Genomic DNA, 25,229 nt, shown 5'->3' on the forward strand with positions numbered 1-25,229 from the left:
CATACAGCTTGGCACCAGTGTCGTCGCAGAGCAATGTGTGGTTAAGTGCCTTGCTCAAGGACACAACACGTTGCCTCGGCTGGGGCTCAAACTCATGACCTTCAGGTCACTAGTCCAATGCCTTAACCACTTGGCCACGTGCCCACACACATGTTATACTTCATTTAATACTAATTTCATCTGATTTATGCTTTACTGATTTGGAGTACAATATTTTGTTTGCCTCTTGATTATTGTTCCACAAACTTGATTCCATGAGGTTTAAAGTGTGATGTTTGCTACGACCCTGGACATTTCAGACTTTTGCTTTTACTGCCATGAACAATCATCTGATTTTTCACTATGTTAAAAAGACTGTGTGTTTTTAATTGAAGAAAACTATGGGGTATAAATAAGTACCAAGCCCCAACTTGACGAACTGAATTTATTTCTTACAATTTTATGTTTACAAAACTACTGGATATCTTCTATGTTATTCAATTTAACCCAACTGAAATCAGCTATGGCAATGTTGCTTGAAAGTAAATAATCGATACCTGTTTGTCCAAGAAACACAGGGAATTGCGACCTTCTTACCATGACTGTTGACAGAGCAGAGACACTTAGTAGGCAAGTCATGCCTGTGGTGTAACTGGGATCCAGCATAAATGGCACGATTCCACCCACTGAGGCTGCAAGTAACCCAGCATTCAAGTAATGCCGGCCAGGTAACATAAGTGGAGCCGAGTTCAGTAAACCTACAAGCAAGGAGTTAATTGGTAAATTGGATGAAGCTTTTGTAATCCTGAAGGGAACTTTACTTAATGAGTTACTTAAGCTCCAGAGACCCAAATTCAATCCTGACCAGCTGGGGCGGGTGTGAGTGTGTGCGTGTGTGTGTGTTTCTGACCACTTCCACTGTCCGCTGACTGCATTCCTTTCTGTGCTCAGTTTCCTCCTACGTTCCACATTTGTGCAGATTGGTAGGTAAATTGCTCCTAGTGTGTTAATGAATGTAGAGACTGAGGGGGAGTTATAATAGAGAATGTGCGGAGAATAAAAACTAAATTCAACATAGGATTAATGTAAAGTGGATGGCTGAAAGTTGGTGTAGACACGGTGGACTGAAGAGACTCTCTCTGTACGCATCTCTTTAAGATCACTCCGAAAACAAGCCTCTTCACTTTATTTCATGAAGGAAGTTGACACCTCTCAGTGGAAAAGATAGTAGGATAATTTCTAATCACAATAACAAGTCTGTGACTGTGCCTGACTGATAGTAATAATGATGAGGACCAGATTAAACCGTAAATGTCTATTTCACTATTGCTACAGATATTTATCTTCAATAATTGTACTAAATTCTCATCTCTATAACTGGCCAAAGAAAACATTACTAGATCTTTTTCTTCAATTTCCTCCTAAAAATTGCTATGATTAAGCAGCATGTTTCATCTCCTACGCTGTTTGTGAAAGCTGGCCACTTTCCATCAGTGGAAACTGCAATCTTTTAAATGAGTACTTCTGTACTTCCAAGCACTTTGGTTACCTTTTGAGTGCACACATTACCTTCAAGATCAAAGGGGTACTCTCTCTTGTTATATGTCAATGATTTGGATGACAGAATTAATGACTGTGCGGCCAAGTTTGCGGATGATATGAAGATAGGTGGAGTGAGAGGTATTGTTGAGAAAGCAGAGAGGCTGCAGTAGGACTTAGACAAATTAGGAGAATGGGCAAAGAAGTGGTAGATGGAATACAGTATTGGGAAGTTTATGGTCATGCATTTGATAGAAGAAATAAAAATGTGGACTATTTTTTAAAGTGGAGAGAAAAACTAAAAATCTTTGATGCAAAAGGACTTGGGAGTCCTCGAGCAGTATTCCCGAGGTTAATTTACAGGTTGAGTCAGTGGTGTGGATGGCAAATGCAATGGTAGCAGTCATTTCAAGAGTACTAGAATATAAAAGCAAGGATGTAATGTTGAGGCTTTATAAGGCACTGCTGAGGCCTCACTTGGAGTATTGTGACCAGTTTTGGACCCCTTATCTAAGAAAGGATATGCTGACATCGGAGATAGCTGAAAGGAAGTTCACAAAAACAATTCCGAGATTGAAAGGCATGTCATAAGAGGAGCATTTGATGACTCTGGGCCTACATTCTCCGCAATTCAGAAGAATGAGGGGGGATCTCATTGGAACCTTATCCAAAATTTGAAGGCCCTCGATAGAATGGATGTGAAGAAGGTGTTTCCTCTGGTGGGGGAGTCTAAGACCAGAAGGCACAGCCTCTGAATAGAGGGACGTCCATTTAGACAGAGAGTGGTGAATCTGTGGAATTTGTTGCCACAGGCAGCTGTGGAAATCAAGTAATTCTTGTATGTTTAAAGTAGAGGTTGATAGATTCTTGATTAGATAGGGCATGAAAAGTTAAAGGAGAAAGCAGGAGATTGGGGGTGAGAGGGAATTGGATCAGCCATGATGAAATGACGGAGCAGACTCAAAGGCCAAATGGCCTAATTCTGCCCTATATCTTATGGTCCCTTCAAGTTGCACGGCAAGTACCGGACCAGACAATCAAGGAGCTGCAGTTTTCAAAAGCTCTTAGTGGATATAAAATCATTTTATGTCTGGAATTGTCCCAACTCTTGTTGCTCTGAGTACTTTTAAAATTCACACTCAGCAACCGCATTACTGTGGTTTATTTTTCATATATGATCCATTTTAAGACTGAGTTCATCTTTATCCAATAATGTCATAAAGAAAGCTGTAATAAAAGATCTCAAATTGAGGTCATTTAGTTTAAGTATAAAATGAAAATCAGTTACCTTGCAACTTTCCATACGCCACCAAAGAACCACTGAATGTCACACCACCGATGTATGTGCCCAGATAAGCCACTGTCTTAATCAGATTAGCTGCAGGGTGAGTATCCAGATGTGGGAACTCAATCATATACTCAGCAACACAGGTCAGCACTGCTGCCAGGCCAACCAAACTATGAAATGCAGCAACCAGCTGGGGAAGGTCAGATATTTCAATGCGTTTGGCAATGGTGAGACCTAAGACATAAAAGAGGCATTTATAAAAAGATGGAATATTTACCAGCGTTGTTAGCTATGGCAAAAATTTGTCAAATCTTTATCCTTGCCCATCTCAATTGGTTATTACATCCAATTACATGTCCATTAACAGATAACATAGATTGCCAGCATCTACAGAATCTCTTGTTGCCCATTTCTAACATTATCAAGACTCAGCGTTGATCACATACGTACTAGCTTGAGGAAGGAAGAGTTCACTTTCCAAAGGTTGGGATATTCATACAAATTCAACATTCCACAACTAGATAACTCAGTATTCCTCTTATCTTGCCTCTACAATCCCACCTCTGAAGACTTGTATCGCTTCCCATAGAAAGCATCCGATCCAGTATGGTAACTGCTCAGCCCATGACTGCAAGAAACCTCAAACAGAGCTGGAACCAGCACAGTATAGCACAAAAACATGTCTCCCCTCCACAAACATGAGAAAATTTGCAGATGCTGGAATTCCAAAGCAACACACACACACACACAATGTTGTTCCCCTCCCCAGACTCCGTCTATATTTCTCACTGCCTCTGTAAAGCAGGCAGCATAATCAAAGATCCCACCAACCCAGATATTCTCTCTTCTACCCCATCCCATCCACCAGAAGATACAAAAGCCTGAAAGCATGTACCCCCAAGCTCAGGTACGACTTCTAACCAGCTGTTGTAAGACCTTGGATAAGCTGTTATGAGACCACGATAGGTAGACTCTTCAAAGGTTCAAAGTATGAGATTCGACTCCTTATAGGCAGCCACCAAAGAAACCCAAATGAGCCCATTGAAAAAAACGACAAAACACTCAATATGCAGAGAGAAAAAAAAATCAGGCAAACAACAAACGCAAGCAAACAGTGTTCTGCAAAGTCCATAAAGAGAGTCCATCCTCAGTCCCTTCAGTTCAGTGCAGAGCCGAGTAAACATAGTGGAACAGCAAGCTGAACCAGGCTATCCCTTGCCTTGGGCCCCGGCACCCTAACTTTTCAATCTGGCCCAGCACCTACTAAATTGTCGTCCTCTTGACCGCATGATTAATCTTGTTATGATCTTATGCCTTACTGCCTACCAGCACTGCAATTTCTCTGTAACTCTTCACACTTTATTCTGCATTATTATTATCCTAACTTGTACCACCCCAATGTAATGTTGTAATGAAAAGATCTTTAAGGAGTATACAAGACGAGTTTTTCCCACTGTACCTCGTGTGCGACAATAATAATTTACCAATTTTCCTTGGTCCTCCTCCTCCTTCTCTTCCATGCTGCCCCAACACAAACATCAGTTTACATAAGAGAAACCTCCACAACCACGTGGTAATCCTAGACTGCTATTATCTGACAACAACACACTAAAATCAGGCATCTCTTTTTCTCTTTTGTTTCCATTTTACTGGTTTAGCACACGGGAATTTTACCACTTTTCTAAAGGGTTCTTCAGCTGGAGATTAAATGATATGCGAGATGCAGAGAGATTATTTTCTCTCTGATCTTCCAAGTTCCCATTTGGGAAGCACGACTTCTACAAACTGTATACTTCCAGCAGTATGGCCAAAGCATTGAAGTCGTCAATTATATCACCCTGGCAGTAACTGAAGGAAAAAAAAAATTAGAAAAACAGCAAGTTACTAGGTTTGGTTTTTCTTTTGAACTAAAATGTTAACTGTTTCATTTTCCACAGATGCTCTCTGACTAGCAAAGTGTGGCCAGCATTTTTGTGTTTTTATTTCACACTTGTATAGAAACGGTCTAAACATTAAAATTGTCCAGACATTTATCTCTCTTCTGAAGCTTCTGAATGTATCTACCTCCCCTCAAGGTTTCAAAGTCACAACACATTATCCTGCCCATTCCCTTCCTGGTCTAAAGTTCCATCCGTCTAACTGTGTATCTGCAGACAGCAACTCAGAGCTTCTGTCTCAGTTTGGAATGAGCAGGGTCAAACATGGAAATCTAGAGAGAGGGGGAAAATAAATGAAATGAAGCAAAGGAAATTTAGAATTAGTGAAACAAATTAAAATAAAGCCAAGCAATGAAAGTAAGGAAAAGTCAGTTTTCTTTATCTTCTGCTGCGTTTTAATCCAGTTTTCAGAATCAGTTATGCAACTGTATGTGAGTGAGTTTAAGTAGTGGCCTATTTTAATGCAAAAGTCTAGATTATGCTCTTACATTTGGCAGCTGTACTGAATTTTGATATTGATGACAGTATGTTTGGGAACCGCGGGGAAATAAATTGCTACCCTGCACAAAATGAATAAAATTCCAAAAATACATTTCAAAACATTAATTTATAAAGTGACATTTCCAGAAAAGTATTTTCTAAAAAGCCAAAGGCCATGGTGTTATGTTTCTAACACAGCAAAGTATGTGTTGTATTTCTGTCATCGTTACTATAGTTACATAAGCTGTCTAGATACCAACTTTTACAGGACTCCAGGTACCATTAAAAAACTATTACAGCTAGTCCATATCAATAAGATGGAGAGTTTCACAATGATTATGCTATTTCCCCAGCAGTAAAGAGGTGAAATATGTGAACTCCTTGGTAGCAAAAAAAACCTCGTTTATCTAATTACACCGACAATGAAATTACTGCATTACAGGGAAAGATTTAACAACATTTTAAGCAAATGCTCCTATTATTTTAAAAAACCCATTAGTTAACAACTTCAGTAAAATTATTATCCATTTTTCCTCAGATTTTGCAACCAATCATAAATTGGAATTATTATACCTATTGTTCATACTAAAAGTACTTGGAGTGGTTGTTTTAAAAGCCCAAATCAGATATACATAATGAAATTTATTAACTTACTCTATTGTCAAATTTCTGCACAAAGCAGCCATCTGTTTCAATTTAGAAAATGGTTATCACCGTGCATTGTTCTTCCTCATAATATTCATCCAATACCACAATGTCTTGGTGCCAAGTGTAAGCCTTTTATTCCGGGAAATGAAACATTTTCTATTTTAAGTACCTGGCTTCGACATCAAGCACACGAATTAGATTTGGTGTGAACAAATGTGACATAAGTTATCCTCCACCGCATTATTAGAACTGATAAAATGCTGCAGTTTTATCCCCAACTTGACATAAAAAGTACAACAGTCAAAATTCAGGAAATACTCACCAGGCCAGGCAGTGTCTAGAGAGAGAAGGAATTTATGATGTTATTGAAAGCTTGCCTATTTAAAAATTGACTCGGCTTTTCACGATTCTTGCAAAACCCAAATTCGAGGACTTAGGTTAAATGCATTTGAGTCTAGTATTCAGACTCTACAATATGCTGGAGGAACTCAGCAGGTCGGGCAGCATCCCTGGAAAAGTTCTTTTCCACGGATGCTGCCCGACCTGCTGAGTTCTTCCAGTGTGTTGTGAGTGTTGCTTTGACCCCAGCATCTGTAGATTATTTTGTGTTTAATATTCAGACTCTACTCTGGTCACCTAAACAAATGGAGTTTAGACCCAGTCCTAATGAAAGGTCTCTGCCAAAAAGGTTGACTGTTTACTCTTTTCCGTAGATGCTGCCTGGCCTGCTGAGTTCCTCCAGCATTTTGTGTGTGTTGCTTCAAATGGAGTTTAAGAATGAGTTCATAAAAAAAATCCATAATCCTGACAGTTAAACAAGAAAAACTCCTTACAATTCCTCTCATAAAATGCCTCACGAAGATGCACATAAAATAAATTCCTTTGAAGTCTAGTAACTATTACACAATATGCAATAAAAAAAAAGACATAAATGGCCAAACAGTCTGCTTCAGTGGCTTTGGTTGAAGAAGGAATCTTGGACTGCACCCTTACAATTGTTTACCTCCAAGCAAAGTTGCATGGGAGCACTAGTGTTTATTTGAAGGTTAAAGAAGGATTCATGTGTTCATGAAAAAAGATTCATCTGCCATAGTCCATGAAAAACGGTATACCAATACACCAATAATGGTTTTCCTCTTGGATTTGCTACACATTCCTACGTATGAAAGTAATGACTAATCCATGGAGGATATAAGAGAGGTCTATGGGAACAGCCAAAGTTAACAAGTCCAAGCAAAATATATTCCCTAAAGCCTATAAACCTAAGTAGAGAGTATTTGGAAACGGATCTGAGCGAAATTGCTTCTTTGTGCTATTCCTTTATTTTTGTATAAATGACACAAATCACACACATTCATACTATCAGTGTCTCCTTCCTTGTCTTCTAAGGATATTGATCACTTTTCTGGACACTTATGCCAAAATGCTGACTCTGGATTTCAGTTCAGCATTCACACTATATATCAATGTAGCCATAAAGAGGGCAAGACAGTGGCTGTATTTCATTCGAAGTTTGAGGAGATTTCATTTGTCACCTAAAACACTCAAAAACTTCTACAGATGTACTGTCGAGAGCATTCTGACTGGCTGCATCACCATCTGGTATGGAGGGGGATGTGGCTACTGCACAGGATCAAAGTAAGTAAGTTGCAGAAAGTTGTAAAATTAGTCAGCTGCAACATGGGTACTAGTCTGCACAGTACCCAAGACATCTTCAAGGAGCACTGCCTCAGGAAGGCGGCATCCTTCATTAAAGACCCCCACCACTCAGAACCTGCCCTCTTGTCATTGTTATCATCAGGAAGGAGGTACAGAAGCCGGAAGGCACATATTCGGTGATTCAGGAACAACTTCTTCCTCTGCCATCTGTTTTCTAAATGGACATTGAGCCCAGGAACACCAGCTCACTACTTTTAAAAAATTTATTTCTGTACTTTGCACTACTTACTTTAACATAACTATTTAATATACGTAAATAATTATTGTAATTCAGTTTTTTTTCTATGTTTATAGACAGTGATCATAACATGATTGAGTTCACTGTGAAATTTGGAAAAGAGAAGCAGAAATCCGATGAGTCGGTATTTCAGTGGAGTAAAGGAAATTATAGTGGCATGAGAGAGGAACTGGCCAAAGTTGACCAGAAAGGGACACTGGCGGGAAGGACGGCAGAGCAGCAGTGGCTGGAGTTTATGCGAGAAGTGAGGAAGCTGCAAGACAGATATATTCCAAAAAAGAAGAAATTTTCAAATGGAAAAAGGATGCAACCGTGGCTGACAAGAGAAGTCAAAGCCAAAGTTAAAGCAAAGGAGAGGGCATACAAGGAAGCAAAAATTAGTGGGAAGACAGAGGATTGGGAAGTTTTTAAAAGCTTACAAAAGGAAACTAAGAAGGTCATTAAGAGGAAAAAGATGAACTATGAACGGAAGCTAGTAAATAATATCAAAGAGGATAATAAAAGCTTTTTCAAGTATATAAAAGAGTAAAAGATAGGTGAGAGTAGATATAGGACCGATAGAAAATGATGCTGGAGAAATTGTAATGGGAGATAAGGAGATGGCAGAGGAACTGAGCGAGTATTTTGCATCAGTCTTCACTGAGGAAGACATCAGCAGCATACCGGACACTCAAGGGTGGCAGGGAAGAGAAGTGTGCGCAGTCACAATTACGACAGGGAAAGTACTCAGGAAGCTGAATAGTCTAAAGGTAGATAAATCTCCTGGACCAGATGGAATGCACCCTCGTGTTCTGAAGGAAGTAGCTGTTCAGATTGCAGAGGCATTAGCGATGGTCCTTCAAAAGTTGATAGATTCTGGCACAGTTCCGGAGGACTGGAAGATTGCAAATGTCACTCTGCTATTTAAGAAGGGGGCAAGGAAGCAAAAAGGAAATTATAGACCTGTTAGCTTGACATCGGTGGTTGGGAAGTTGTTGGAGTCGATTGTCAAGGATGAGGTTACGGAGTACCTGGAGGCATATGACAAGATAGGCAGAACTCAGCATGGTTTCCTTAAAGGAAAATCCTGCCTGACAAACCTATTACAATTTCTTGAGTAAATTACAAGTAGGCTAGACAAGGGAAATACAGTAGATGTTGTATATTTGGATTTTCAGAAGGCCTTTGACAAGGTGCCACACATGAGGCTACTTAACAAGATAAGAGCACATGGAATTATGGGAAAGTTACATACGTAGATAGGGCGTTGGCTGATTGGCAGGAAACAGAGAGTGGGAATAAAGGGATCCTATTCTGGTTGGCTGCTGGTTACCAGCGGTGTTCCACAGGGGTCTGTGTTGGGGCCGTTTCTTTTTACGTTGTACATCAATGATTTGGATTATGGAATAGATGGCTTTGTGGCTAAGTTTGCTGATGATACGAAGATAGGTGGAGGGGCTGGTAGTGCTGAGGAAACAGAGTCTGCAGAGAGACTTGGATAGATTGGAAGAATGGGCAAAGAAGTGGCAAATGAAATACAACGTTGGAAAGTGTATGGTTATGCACTTTGGCAGAAGAAATAAACGGGCAGACTATTATTTAAATGGGGATAGAATTCAAAGTTCTGAGATGCAACGGGACTTGGGAGTCCTCGTGCAGGATACCCTTAAGGTTAACCTCCAGGTTGAGTCGGTGGTGAAGAAGGTGAATGCTATGTTGGCATTCATTTTTTGAGGAATAGAGTATAGGAGCAGGGATGTGATGTTGAGGCTCTATAAGACGTTGGTGAGACCTCACTTGGAGTACTGTGGGCAGCTCTGGTCTCCTTATTTAAGAAAGGATGTGCTGACGTTGGAGAGGGTACAGAGAAGATTCACTAGAATGATTACGGGAATGACAGGGTTAACATATGAGGAACGTTTGTCTGCTCTTGGACTGTATTCCTTGGAGTTTAGAACAATGAGGAGGGACCCAATAGAAACATTTCGAATGTTGAAAGGCATGGACAGAGTGGATGTGGCAAAGTTGTTTCCCATGTTGGGGGAGTCTAGTACGAGAGGGCACGACTTAAGGATTGAAGGGCGCCCATTCAGAACAGAAATGCAAAGAAATTTTTTTAGCCAGAGGGTGGTGAATCTATGGAATCTGTTGCCACGGGCAGCAGTGGAGGCCAAGTCTTTGGGTGTATTTAAGGCAGAGATTGATATGTATCTGAGTAGCCAGGGCATCAAATGTTATGGTGAGAAGGTAGGGGAGTGGGACTAAATGGGAGAATGGATCAGCTCATGATAAAATGGCGGAGCAGACTCGATGGGCCGAGTGGCCGACTTCTGCTCCTTTGTCTAATGGTCTTTATCATGTATTGCATTGTATTGCTGCCATAAAGATAACCAACTTCACGACATATGCCTGATTCTGAATCTTTTTTATCTAAAGAAAATAAGTTTAACTAATAATCATTGTGAAACACTCACAGAATTGGTTCACATTTTAGTAGGGAATAACATAATATATTAAACTATTCACTGCTGTTGGGTTAGGTTTTATCTCTTCAACCTCAGATCCCTTTTCTCGACTATCATAAAATTTGATACCCTCTTTGTACTGCTTCACCTACTGATGGAAACATCTTAACTGATCTAGAGTCACTGCAAATCTGAAGTAGACCTATATGGCAGAAGGATATCCTGCACGGTTTTGCAATTATCTTTTGTAATTGAGAATATCAATAATTTTAAACAAATGAACATAAATTAACAAGAATTAAGTGCTACATTGATCTATCAATTTGGTAAGAAACTTTGTAACACTTCATGTATAGCCAACATACAAAACCAAACCATCAAGTATTTTAAGTAACTTTCATCTATCTGTAACATATGAAATTATAACCATCCATTAAGATAATACAATGTATCTGTACCTACGATTTTGTCTTTCGAGAGAATGAAAACACTAAAAGTATAGCTTGATTTTCTATTGATGCAACATAAATAACTACTTTTTCCAAGGAATTGCATAGAACTAAACCAGGCTCAATTGACACAATTTAGCAACTTTAGTTTATTTAAAAGTTTGCACAACATGAAGGTCCTGGATATCATAATGAAAAGCATGCTCTTCAGTTGTCCCCTTTCTCCAACTTAATTATGTTTTGGTGGACTTTCAGTATGAGTAAACAAATCCAGCACTATAACTAACCGTGGAATTCTGAGTACACACTGAACGTTGCTCAAAATATTTTAATCTCATTTTCTCAGCAATAGCACCATCTACTGCCAATAAATAAAAAGACTTGCAATCAAACATATTTCTTAAACATTGACCCGCATTTCCCTTGACTAGACATCATTCACATTAGTTTTCAGAACTAGAGTCCATTTATTTTAATTAATGCAATACTTGAGGTATTTCAACAAGTACCTCAAATCTCCAAACCACAAACTACGTACGATTGTGTACTTTCTTGCACCTTTTTGTCTTCACATCTTGCTTATGCTATTCAAAGTAATTTTCTGTATTTTTAGATAGTATGTCTCCCAGCCATCTCCACTGATTTCCAAGTTATTTCAAAATTATCCCTTTTTTGGCTTGTTGGACCTTGATGTACCAATATCCTCACACTTAGAAAACTAATATCCCTCTAACCACACAACTATCTTCCTACTTGCCATAATGTCCTCCTAATCCCAAAATGAACATATTTAATACGAGCATCTTGAAGATGGCAGAGTTTGTCATCGAAACATCAGTTAAAATCGATACCTGTACCAGGCTGAAAGCCAAAGAAGAGCTTATTTGCAAAAAGCAAGTTCATTAGTAGTCATCATAAAGAACCGATTATCTCACCTATAGTTCCACCCATTGCCATGGCAGTCGACATCTGACCAAGGAGCTCCGGTGAGGGTTTAATTGCGCCCAGGGTGGCAGCCAGACCACCAGCTACACCAATCATGCCCAGCGCATTTCCCAATCTGGCTGTTTTCTGTGCAGAAAGGCCACCTAATGCACCAACACAGCACAGGCCCGAACCAAGATAAATCATCTGCAAGAGCAAGAAAAAATGAAAAGTAATTATTATTCCCAAATAATATATAACATTAACAGTGACAATTTATTACCCATACTAATAACACTAGTATTTCAAATGCTCCATTGAGTTTTAACGAAAGACAAGAAAATAATTTGAAAGCATCTTTCAAAAGAGTGAGTACTATATAAAAAGAGAACCATCTTTGTGTAGAGCCACTTGTAATAATCCTTGTACTGTGGACAGGTCACGTAAGTTTAATAGGAGCATCACAAGTATTGCACAGCCTAAAATGACACAACCACTTCAAAAATTGTTCACCCATCTTTCATGTAGTGTTCTAGCTGAGCTTAAGCAATTTATTGTTGCTAATCAGAAAAGTTTGGGCTTAATTCTTTCTTACTGCCAAAAAAAACGGTAAGAATCAGGGCCTCTCTTCCATCCATCAAAGATACTTATTAGGAACGCTACATATGCAGGGCGCTTAGCATTGTCAATGATGCTTCCCATCTGTCCAACAATTTCTTTGGCCCTCTTTTCTCCCCCCTCCCAGGCCAAAAACTGCTGAACTCCCTGCCACCAGCACAGACCTGCTGGTGGCAGGGAGTTCAGCAGTTTTTGGCCTGGGGAAGAAGCTATTTCCCATCCTAACAATTCTTGTCCTAATGCTGTGGTACCCCCTGCCTGATGGTTGGGAGGGGGGAGAAAAGAGGGCCAAAGAAATTGTTTGGCAGATGGGAAGCATCATTGACAATGCTAAGGGCCCTGCATATGTAGCGTTCCTAATAAATATCTTTGATGGATGGAAGAGAGGCCCCGATGATCCTCCCAAAGGTCCTCGCAATCCTTTGTAGAGACATAGTCAGGGGCCTTGCAATTCCTGAACCAGACGGCAATGTAACTGGTCAGTACAGTCTAGAACAGGGGTTGCCAACCTGGGGTCCATGGTTGGGGTCTATGGCATAAAAAGGTTGGGAACCCCTGGTAGATAGTGCTCATGTAAAAAAATTAGTTAGGAGGGCGTGTTGCTGGGAAGCCTCATTCACCTCAATCTCCTCAGGAAGTCCTGAGTAATGCACAACAGGAACAACAAATCATAGGCATATAGCACATCAAATCATAAAAGAAAAAGCCATGATACTTCAAAAAAAAGTAAAGGATTAAGAGAAATGTCTGATGTTTGGTGAAAGGTAACATGAATTTTTCTTTCTTTTTAACAACCAACTGCTCTATTTCATGAGTTAACAAATGGAAACGAGTATGAAATCAGATGCATTTTAATTTAATTTGCTTGATGTCTAACCACAGCTTGTATCATCAGGCTAGTTAACATAAAGAACAAAAGCAGCTGTTTCACAATGTTAGCTAATGTGAACTATCTCATTGACATGATAGTGGATTGGCCTTTGAAGTAGTTACATTTTCTTTGGTACTGAACTACTGAATGTCAAGTTCTATTACAAGAACTCCAGTGCAGCCATTAAACTGGTTAAAACAAGTCAATTCTGAATGGTTTGAAAAACAGTATACCAATTAATTTAAAAAACAACCCCCCAAAAACCATATATAGAAAATTAAACCCCAAATGGCTTGCTTGCTAGATGAAAATGTCGGATAATAAAGAGAAAGGAATATTTTAGGCGGTTATTAATTTTGTTCCATCATTACATACAATGAAACACATTTTATTAAATTAAAGTGCAGTGAAGGAAAACACAGAATATACTTAATGACACCAACAGAAACAAGCCAGAATTATTGATCTGGATGTGATGAACAAAAAGGAAGCAAACTCAACCTGCTCTATGTTGTATCCACTGGCCAAAGCAGCACTATAGCCACCAACAAACGCTGCTCCAGGTATCATGTAGAGATAGTTATATTCAGGTGGATCTGTGGGACGTTTGAACATATCCAACATCCTCTGCGTAATAAGGAAACCACCTGAAATGGCACATGTACAAATATAATTTTAATCCTGGTGCTCGCAGAGAAATAAAGCATCTGGCAGGTGGAGGTAGTTAGCAGGGTTGAAGAAACTTCACTGCCAGTTAATGACAAAAGCAATCATATCTGAACTGTGGAAACAAATTGCTTTTAACATCACTAAATAAAGTGATTTGGTCAATGTTGTACAATGGATGGTATTTTTTTTAGTCAGAGGGTGGTGAATCTATGGAATTTGTTGCCACAGGCAGCAGTGGAGGCCAAGTCATTGGGTGTACTTAAGGCAGAGATTGATAGGTATCTGAGTAGCCAGGGCATCAAAGGTTATGGTGAGAAGGCGGGGGAGTGGGACTAAATAGGAGAATGGATCAGCTCATGATAAAATGGCAGAGCAGACTCGATGGGCCGAATGGCCTACTTCTGCTCCTTTGTCTTATGGTCTTATTCTATACTTAATCAACCTGATGGGTAGTATGGTGCTCCTTTGAGAAGGAACTTTACAAACTGCTCAGTGGATGGGAGGTATAATGATCCTTTAAGGAGGGACTTAAGCTGTTCAGTGGTAAAGACACAAGGGTGTAGAAAGAACCAAAGTGTAAGGTACTCAGTCTGGGGTAAAGTCTCAATTCCCTTGCTTGAAAATTAAAATGAACTTTTAAAGCTATCAGAAAAAACACTTTAAAACAGTACGAATATTGGGAAGATGTTAAATTGGAATTCCAAGATTCTGTTGGATCACCCCTACAAAGAAACACAAACCGAATTGTTCTCCGAAGAAAGGTTCTATTGAAAGTGGAGATTGTCTCCGGATTTCCAAATGAAAGAACAATTCAGATTCACCCTCATTCATCACTTAAAATGATTTGTACATCAGCGCTGGAAGATCACCCAAAACTTCAAGTCTTCTGATCGAACTACATTGTATCTTTAACAGTGACACCTTTTACAGCTTACCTGCGATGTTAACCGATGATATAAATGCCGCCAACAGGGCAAGTGTTTGAGGAGCACTTGATGGCAAGTAACTTCCTCCCATTAGGACTAGACCACCTACAGCTGTAAGTCCTAAAAATGGGAGCACAAAAGCAAATTATGAACTGTGAAGGAAAGCTCACAATTTTAGAAATCATTTTTTCCCCATTTCTTTCCGTGTAACTTTACCAGAAATGACTTTAAATGGTTGTACAGTTTAAAGTCCTGAATTGTACCTTTGGACAAAAGAGCTTCATATTCTCCTGCTGAGATGTCTTGTGCAGAAGCACCTAGACATCCAGTCTCTCTGGTCACATCCTATTAGAAACTGGACACACATCTCTCCAAACAAAGGAAGAAAACTTGGTTCCATTTATTTACTGATGACAATCTGCTTGACCAATAGAAAATATCAGTTTCCAGTACACACTATCCACATAGGGATTGCAACCAGAGACATACTGGACCTGTTATTTATGCTCATGCTAACACATCTAGAATGGCCAGATGGAAATTCATTCCAACTTCCCATCAATATCAAATCAGAGACAAGGCATAGGCAAGAAACTTCCTGCTGGATATCCTGGTATCTGAATACCACTGATGCCAATGGAGGCCAAAGGTGTTATGGAATCCACTTTCCAAAAAAAAAACTCCTCCGAATTTTCTCACGGCATTTACAGTTTATTATCAGTTTCCAGGTATTAACCTGCCCCACTGGTGAGGGCAGCAATCAGCAGGAACCTGAGACTACATCAGGAAGAGCTACGACATGCCACCCCCAGCCCAGGTACAAGAGGAAGCAAATGTGCTACTCACACCTCTCGGGACCAACAGTGCAGAGTACTCAACTGTGCAACGATCTGATTCTCTCGTAAGAATGTCAGTGCAGTAGAGGATGGACAGCGGCAGGATCTCAAAAGCAACCATAACAATTAACAGCATGCATCATTGGAGGCCACTCAGCCCATTGAATTGATGCCAACTAACTAGCCCAATCCTCATGTTCCAGCACTCCATACAAGCCTCAGTTGTCCAAGTTCTGGTTAAATATGTAGTGAAGACCTCTGCCTCTACTAGGCTTGTTGGGCTGACTTCCAGACTCCCAGTTTTTCTGCATCTCCCCTGTCAACAATTACTACAAGTCTATGGCTCTGGTTTTCAACCTCAAGTAGGTCTCTCCCACTTACTCTACTGATTACGTATAAGATTATGAGAGGCCTGAATAAAGTCTCCCCTCAGTTTCTCCAACTTTCTTCATAGCTACAACTTTCTGGTAATGTCAACATCCTTGCAAATCTCCTGGACATCCTCCCCAGTGTAGTCAGAATTCTCCCATCACGCAGTCATCAGAATTGCATATAGTCCTAATAGGTCGTGTACAATTCTTAATGCACACCTCAACTCAAAGGACAGATCAAAATGGTTTTTAAGCAACTTAAGAAAAAGGGTAAATGTAATTACCTCCTTAGAGACAAATGTGCCAATTGAAATTTATTTATATGAACACTTTAAAAAAATTATTATTCACAATTATAATCATCTTGTCAACATTTCTCCCAATTTTCTGGGTTTCACAGCCCAATTTAAGGCCCTATATAATATAATCATAAGAACACTACGAATACACTGAATTTTACTTCAAGAAATACTTACCCGAGATAGCATTTGTTACTGACATCAGTGGTGAATGGAGAGCTGGAGTAACACCCCACACAGTGTGATAGCCCACTATGCCTGCTAGGCCAAACGTTGTGACCATCTGAGTAAAAGCAGCATTTGGAGAGCTTATTCCTAATCCCAATGTTCCAGCCAAACCTGCGAACCAACATTAGTTAGTCCTATTCTTGTTATACTACATTAAAGTTTATTATAGGTACTTGATTACTAACGTCCTGTTTTCTTAGTGATAACAGTAACAATAACTTAGAGAACATAGTAATAACGCATCAACTCTTTATGTGCAGAGATATCAAGTCAGTGTTATTGAATGCAGTTTTGCTCAATAAAACTGATAATACAATTACTTTGATTTAAATAATGTGAGAATCAAATAGGAATTTAGCACAACATTAAATGATTAAAGAGTACACTTGTGTGAAGGGATATTGTTCAAGGCCATAATATTCTGAAAACACACATTCTTGGAAGCTTCTCAGGCAATTCTATGCTTAAATTGGAGTTCATTCAAGAACACCAACACAAAATAAAACCTGTGAGCCTCATTAAATGTATCTAATACACAGATAGATTTTTGCATCGCAAGAGAATCAAGGATGGGGAAAGGCAGATTGGTGGAGTTCAATCCATTGGCAGTTCAGCCACGATTTTATTGAATGGCAGAGCAGGTCCACCAGACCAGATGGCTTATTCCTGCTCCTGTTTATTATGAACATATGAAAGGTCTATCTGAATGTTTATAACTTCATTCCCTTATGCACTCTTGGGTGTTCGTGGAGGACGGACACATACTCCATCAAAACAACAAAATTTCCGAAGTCACATAATAGTTCTTAGACTTTGAGGCTAATTACATCACTTTATGGTGTCCTTGCCAAGCAGGTACCTTTCAGTCTAGCCTTTATCTACAATGACAAGGTCTAACTAACATTAAAGCCCATTGTCTAATTAACATTAAATAGCACTTTATGTTCTTTCCTTCACCTGCTGTATAGACACTGGCGGAAGTCAACGTCGTGGCGAAAGGAGAAACTTTGGCCAGCTTTTCTGCTTCAACGTCTGCCACAGATTTTTGTTTAACGGGTCCAGTCTCTGGAATACTTAAAGGCTGGGGTGCGGGAAACAGGTTTTTGCCTTCCTGCGCGCAAAATGTAGAAAAAGTTAGATCTTCACAATTCCTTCACTTTTACAAATGTGTCATTAATTAACTCAATGTATCTTAATTAGTCTCACCTTTAATCCACATCTAAAGTCTTATTTGGTTAGGATCAACAATCAGTTAACATGAATTTTTCATTCACATGAATTTATCATTTTTCTCTAAGTTGATGGAGGCAAAGGTGGTGATATTACAAACTTGTTTAAAGCCAAGTTTTATCAAGGGTGACAAACAAAGAGAAGGAAATTCCAGAACTCAGGACCTATACAGCTGAAGCTATAGCTGGCAATGGTGGGGTGAAGGGATTTTAGGAAGCGTGAGAAGGTAGCGCTAGTAGAACACAAACATTCCATTGGCTGGAAGTTTGAAAGATCAATATTGGGGTTAAATTTAAAAACTTGAGGCTCCAATTGATCTAATGCAAATATATGGACAAGCAAAAAGAATAACAGGCAAATTGAGGTATGGAAAGATCAATGCCCTTGAATGGAAAATCCTACAAAAAGTAGTGTAAACAGCCCAGTCCATCACAGGTAAAGCCCTCCCCACCACTGGGCACATCTACACAAAATGCTGTCGCAGGAAACCAGCGTCCATCATCAGGAGCCCCCACCACCCAGGTAAGGCTCTTTTCTCGCTGCTGCTGCCATCAGGAAGGTGGTACAGGAGTCTCAGGACTCATAGATCCAGGGTCAGGAACAGTTACTATCCCTCAACTATCAGGCTATTGAACTAGTGGGGATAACTTCACTCGCCACATCACTGAACTGTGCCCAGGACTTATGGACTCACTTTCAAGGACTCTTCATCTCATGTTCTCAATATTTAGTATTTATTTATTTTTCTCTGTTGTATTGCAGTTTGTCTTTTACATATTGGTGGTTTGTCCGTCTTGCTGGGTGTGGTCTTTCAACGATTCTACTGTGTTTCTTGGATTTATTGTGTATGCCTGCAAGAAAATGAATCTCAGGGTTGTCCAATGATAATAAATTTACTTTGAACTTAATATGCCACAAGGTCGATAAGGCACAGGTCTGAATGGGGAGTACTAAGTGGTGGAGGAAGATGGTCTTTGAATTTACTGGTCAGTGGATTAGAAGCTGAACAAAGTCAAGTGGATGGTACACATGACTACAATACTCACATTCACTTCATGCAGTGAACTTGTGTCTTATCGTCACATCTTCTAAACACAGTATCAAATTTTGATCCAATCGATTCTTATTTAAAGTATGTAGATCAGCTGGCCATTTACTTATCAGCAACTAATATGGAATCATTTGCATCCTTAATTAATAAATCTGTAAATTTCTGCAAATCTATAGACAAGCAGCTGAAAGATAACAATACTGCTGGTCATCCATATGAGATTGCTTCATGTCATTGGCTGATTTTTTGTGATAAAATAAAATGGACAACTGCTATAATAGCAGCAGCTTCATTCTTGGTTCAACTAATTAAAATGCTCACTCATATGCTTGCATCCCAAAATATATTTAATTCAGTACCACGTCTGTTACCCCTCTCTCCTGGGTTCACACTCCTCTGATTTTGGAAGATGAAGAACTGAAATTGGATTCGAAAGGGAAACGCATCATTTAAATATGAGCTGACCCTGGGAATGAATTGACACAGAGGTTCTCTATAGGTCAGCAGAGAACCTTAAGGAGAGTACAAAGTACAATCTGTAATAGCAGCAATATCACACTAATTCAAGCAACACACATAAAAATTGCTGGTGAATGCAGCAGGCCAAACAGCATCTATAGGAAGAGGTACAGTCGACGTTTCGGGCCGAGACCCTTCATCAGGACTAACTGAAAGAAGAGCTAATAAGAGATTTGAAAGTGGGAGGGGGCAGGGGAGATCCGAAATGATAGGGGCAGGGATGGAGCTAGGAGCAGGACAGGTGATTGGCAAAAGGGATATGAGAGGATCATGGGACGGGAGGCCCAGGGAGAAAGAAGGGGGGGGGAGAGCCCAGAGGATGGGCAAGGAGTACAGTGAGAGGGACAGAGGGAGAAAAAGGAGAGAGAGAAAAAAATTAATAATAATAAATAAATAACGGATGGGGTATGAAGGGGAGGTGGGGCATCAGTGCTGGGACCCCAGTTGTTTACTACAATATATATTAATGACTTGGATGAGGGAATTAAATGCAGCATCTCCAAGTTTGCGGGTGACATGAAGCTGGGTGGCAGTGTTAGCTGTGAGGAGGATGCTAAGAGGATGCAGGGTGACTTGGATAGGTTAGGTGAGTGGGCAAATTCATGGCAGATGCAATTTAATGTGGATAAATGTGAAGGTATCCACTTTGGTGGCAAAAACAGGAAAACAGATTATTATTTGAATGGTGGCCGATTAGGAAAGGGGAGGTGCAACGAGACCTGGGTGTCATTATACACCAGTCATTGAAAGTGGGCATGCAGGTACAGCAGGAGGTGAAAAAGGCGAATGGTATGCTGGCATTCATAGCAAGAGGATTCAAGTACAGGAGCAGGGAGGTACTACTGCAGTTGTACAAGGCCTTGGTGAGACCACACCTGGAGTATTGTGTGCAGTTTTGGTCCCCTAATCTGAGGAAAGACACCGTTGCCATAGAGGGAGTACAAAGAAGGTTCACCAGATTGATTCCTGGGATGGCAGGACTTTCATATGATGAAAGACTGGATGAACTAGGCTTACACTCGTTGGAATTTAGAAGATTGAGGGGGGATCTGATTGAAACGTATAAAATCCTAAAGGAATTGGACAGGCTAGATGCAGGAAGATTGTTCCCGATATTGGGGAAGTCCAGAACGAGGGGTCACAGTTTGAGGATAAAGGGGAAGCCTTTTAGGACCAAGATGAGGAAAAACTTCTTCACACAGAGAGTGGTGAATCTGTGGAATTCTCTGCCACAGGAAACAGTTGAGGCCAGTTCATTGGCTATATTTAAGAGGGAGTTAGATATGGCCCTTGTGGCTAAAGGGATCAGGGGGTATGGAGGGAAGGCTGGTACAGGGTTCTGAGCTGGATGATCAGCCATGATCATACTGAATGGTGGTGCAGGCTCGAAGGGCCGAATGGCCTACTCCTGCACCTATTTTCTATGTTTCTAAGTCAATGCTCATGCTATCAGGTTGGAGGCTACCTAGACGGAATATAAGGTGTAGTTCCTCCAACCCGAGTGTGGCTTCATCTTGACAGTAGAGGAGGCCGTGGATAGACATATCAGAATGGGAATGGGACGTGGAACGTGGAATTAAAATGTGTGGCCACTGGGAGATCCTGCTTTTTCTGGCGGACAGAGCATAGGTGTTCAGCGAAACGGTCTCCCAGCCTGCGTCAGGTCTCGCCAATATATAGAAGGCCGCATCGGGAGTACCGGACACAGTTTATCACCCCAGCCAACTCACAGGTGAAGTGTCGCCTCACCTGGAAGGACTGTCTGGGGCCTTGAATGGTGGTAAGGGAGGAAGTGTCAGGGCATGTGTAGCACTTGTTCCACTTACAAGGATAAGTGCCGGGAGGGAAATCTGTGGGAAGGGATGGGGAGGGATGAATGGACAAGGGAGTCACGTAGGGAGCGATCCCTGTGCAAAGCAGGGGCTGGGGGGTGGGGAGGGAAAGATGTGCTTAGTGGTGGGATCCCGTTGGAGGTGGTGGAAGTTACGGAGAATTATATGTTGGACCCGGAGGCTGGTGGGGTGGTAGGTGAGGACAAGGGGAACCCTATTCCTAGTGGGGTGGCGGGAGGACGGGGTGAGAGTAGATGTGCGTGAAATGGGCGAGATGCATTTGAGAGCAGAGTTGGTGGTGGAGGAAGGGAAGCCCCTTTCTTTAAAAAAGGAGGACGTCTCCTTTGTCCTGGAATGAAAAGCCTCATCCTGAGAGCAGATGCAGCGGAGACAGAGGAATTGCAAGAAGGACTCACTATCACACTAATTCAACTTCAGTTTTAGAAAAACAAACGTTAAACTAAATGCAAGTTTAATTTATTGCTGAAGATTAATTATATATGTTAACAAAATATATTTAAATACCACATCACGAATCTTTTTTTATAATTCAGTCAAAATTGTACACACCAGGAAAACCCACCTGCATTACTAGAGTGCCTCTGATAACATGGTCAACTGTACCATAATTAAATTCATCCTTGGGCTCAAAGTAGAAGTATTCCTTGTCAGCACTTATTGCTTTCAACAACTTCAGGACATTGTTTGAGTACAGGCTACTGGCCTGTGTGGCCATTCTGCTTGGCAGGTCTGTATAGCCTACGTGGGTCACTCCCTAACAAATCAGAGAACAAGGTTAACAAAGCTGAAGTTTACAGAAAACAATAAACAAAGAAAAAATCTTTTAAGTGACTTTTCAATTACTAACCTTATGAACATACACCTCTTCAGGCTTTGTTGTAGCTACATTTCCACCAGCTTCAGCTGCAAGATCAACAATCACGGAACCATCCTTCATTGTTTCCACCATCTCCTTGGTGATAAGGACTGGCGCCCGTTTCCCTGTAAGCCCACATGTCAAATAGCATTAGGAACACATTAATTGGTTGGCTTTCCTCTTGCTGGATTTGAGGAACAGAATTTTGTGTCATAATATAAAGTGCTAGTGCACAGGTCAGGCCCTTGGCCCAACGTGTCGAAGCACAAATCTGTCCCATTCCATTCCAAAAAAAAACAATAGTTTTAACAAAACCCAGCTACATTTACATTTCATGCTCTTCATTGTCAACATTTCAGAAACAATTAAATATTCTGCTCTACTGCTTCAATCAATTCTTGCTTATATGTTTTTCTTCCTGCATTGCATCTCATCTTCAAAGAAAAGTCTCATTATTACACTTAGTGGTCATAAACACAAGAGATTCTGCAGATGCTGGAAATCCAGAGCAACACACACCAAATGCTGGAGGAGCTCAGCAGGTTAGGAGAGGAATAAACAGTTGACATCCTGATGAATCGCCTCGGCCTGGAATGTCGACTGTTTATTCATTTCGGTAGACGATGCCCAACCTGATGATTAGAGGTCAGTTTGGTTTCTAATTGAGTACTAGGCCAGAATCCAATCAAACCTCACCCAATCCAAACCCAACCACACGAACTATAATTTTGTTTTACTACCTGACCTGATCCTTGCCAAGAATCCTATCCCAGCCCACAATCCCAGCTGGAGCAGGATTCTTGTTGCAACCCCTCAGCCTTCATGCTTATTTATCAAACTTCTGAGTTCAGTCCTCCGCACTCAGGTGCAAATGGCTTTACTTAAAAAGAGATGGTGGCTGACAGCCCCACCCAATTTGATGCAGGCCCAGTAATAGGCAGTTTTATTTCAAAGCTGCCCTAGCCCTAACCCAACGTGGGCTTGGGAGGCATAGCTAAATTCAAATTAGGTTATATTTCCTTAAATCTGGAAGTCTCTGAACACTTCACTGAGATCCCACTTCAGAGAGTATTGGAAAGGTATATGATCACTGTGACACTGGAAATTGGCATGATACTGCCTGCATTACTAATAGATTCTGCCATATATTATAGACTCAGGCTCTTTGGAACACTGAGTCCATGCTGAATATTAAGAATCCACTACACCAACCCTACACTTCGCCCCGGAATGTCGACTGTTTATTCATTTCGGTAGATGATGCCCAACCTGATGATTAGAGGTCATTTTGGTTTGTAATTGAGTACTAGGCCAGAATCCAACCAAACCTCACCCAATCCAAACCCAACCACACGAATCCACTTTCCTCTCTCTAAATTCCCATCAACTTTTTCCAATACACCAGGGAGAATTTATAGTGTTCAAATGATCTATCAGTCAGTCATACAGCGGGTATATCGATGCAGCTACAAAGAAGCACAACAGCAGCTATATTTCATTAGGAGTTTGAGGAGATTTGGAATGTCACTAAAGACACTCACAAATTTCTACATTCTAACTGGCTGCATTACCATCTGGTATGGGGGTGGGGGGGTGCTACTGCACAGGATCGAATGAAGCTGCAGAAAATTGTGAACTTAAGTCAGCTCCATCATGTCACTAGACCCCCAGTATCCAGGACATCTTTAAGGAGCGATGCTTCAAAAAGGCAGCATTAAGGATCCACATCACCCCGGACATGCCCTCTTCTCATTGCTACCATCGGGAAGGAGGTACAGAACCCAGAAGGCACACACTCAATAATTCAGGAACAGCTTCTTCCCCTCTGCCACCAGATTTCTGAATAGACAATGAACCCACAAACACTACCTCACTACTTTTACACTATATATATATACATACATACACACACAAACATATTTATTATAATTCACATTTTTATTATTATGTATTGTATTGTGTTGCTGCTGTAAAGACAACAAATTTCATGACATATGCTGGTGATATTAAATCTGATTCTGATTAATTTAGCCCAACCAATCCATATTGACCAAGATCGCCATCTCAACTTTTACTTGCATTTGGCTGATATCCCTCTAAACTAGGGATTTCCAACCCAGGGTTTAGGGACCCCTTGCTTAATGGTATTGGTCCATGGCATGAAAATGGTTGGGAACCTCTGCTGTGAACTTTTCTTAATTATGCACCTGCACAAATGATTTTTAAACATCATTAATGTACCCGAGGCTGGCGGGGTGGAGATACGTCTCTACCAAAGACGGCATAAGGCGCTCCTTCCCTGGTTACATGACCACTGACGCCAGGCAGACAATCTCTGAGGAGTATTGACAATACATGGGATCACCAGTCTTGTAAAGAGACTGTCCAGAAAGCGGCAATGGCAAACCACTTCTGTAGAAAACTTACCAAGAACAATTATGGTCATGGACCATGATCATGGATAGAGGACCATGATTGTGCAGATCATAGGACATTTCACATAATGATGATGATGATCATGAACATACCTGCCTCAAACACTTCTTCTGGCAGCCTACTCAGTGTATGGACCATTCTCTGATGTTGCCTTTCAGGTTCCTATTAAATCTCTCCCCTCTCACCATAATCCTGTGTCCTCTAGTTTTTGATTCCCCAACCTTGGGAAAAAGACAGCCCTATGTATGCCCTTCATGACTTTCTACATCTCAGCAACATCACCCCTCATTCTCTGCTCCAATGAAGGAAGTCCCAGCCTGCCCAACCTCTCTTCATAACTTAGTGCCTCGAGTTCCAGCAACATTCTCATAAATCTTCTCGACACACCTTCAAGATTAATGACACTTTTCCGACAGCAGGGTAACCAAAACAGTCCACACCTTCGGGATGTGGGAGGAAGACTATGTGCTCACAGGGAGAAATTTAAAATTCTATAGGTCTGCCCCAGCGATCAGGATTGAACCCAGGATGCTGGAGCCATGAGGCAGCACCTCTACAAACTGCGCCGCCCCACCAAAGCTCAGGATTGGAGTGCACACCAGCAAGGATGGACAGAGATCTAGCTGACAGACAGAAAGCAGAGAGATGTCCCCTTCCAAGCATAGTCCCCAGCTTTACATAAAAATATATCAATAATTTGGATGTGTACTAAATGCAACATATCCAAGTTCACAAATACATACAGATGTATATGTGAATACATAGTCACATGCAACATAGATGGGATGGTACTCTTTTCAACTAGTGATGTTGCATATTAT

At 40.7% G+C, this 25,229-nt stretch overlaps 1 protein-coding gene across 1 annotated transcript in view; it reads right to left on the reverse strand.

Annotated features, from left to right (window-relative positions):
• LOC134355680 (NAD(P) transhydrogenase, mitochondrial-like) overlaps nucleotides 1-25,229 on the reverse strand; it is an 83,183-nt gene that overhangs the window by 22,176 nt on the left and 35,778 nt on the right. The window contains exons 8-16 of the mRNA XM_063065954.1: nucleotides 21,964-22,097; nucleotides 21,679-21,870; nucleotides 17,421-17,574; nucleotides 16,413-16,574; nucleotides 14,739-14,849; nucleotides 13,636-13,781; nucleotides 11,657-11,852; nucleotides 2,807-3,040; nucleotides 577-737 (exon numbers count right to left, since the gene is read on the reverse strand). Coding sequence (XP_062922024.1) covers nucleotides 577-737; nucleotides 2,807-3,040; nucleotides 11,657-11,852; nucleotides 13,636-13,781; nucleotides 14,739-14,849; nucleotides 16,413-16,574; nucleotides 17,421-17,574; nucleotides 21,679-21,870; nucleotides 21,964-22,097 — 1,490 coding nt within the window. The remainder of the gene's footprint in view (nucleotides 1-576; nucleotides 738-2,806; nucleotides 3,041-11,656; nucleotides 11,853-13,635; nucleotides 13,782-14,738; nucleotides 14,850-16,412; nucleotides 16,575-17,420; nucleotides 17,575-21,678; nucleotides 21,871-21,963; nucleotides 22,098-25,229) is intronic.

This window comes from Mobula hypostoma, chromosome 13 (assembly GCF_963921235.1).
Source record: "Mobula hypostoma chromosome 13, sMobHyp1.1, whole genome shotgun sequence".
Classification (NCBI taxonomy): Eukaryota; Metazoa; Chordata; class Chondrichthyes; order Myliobatiformes; family Myliobatidae; genus Mobula; species Mobula hypostoma.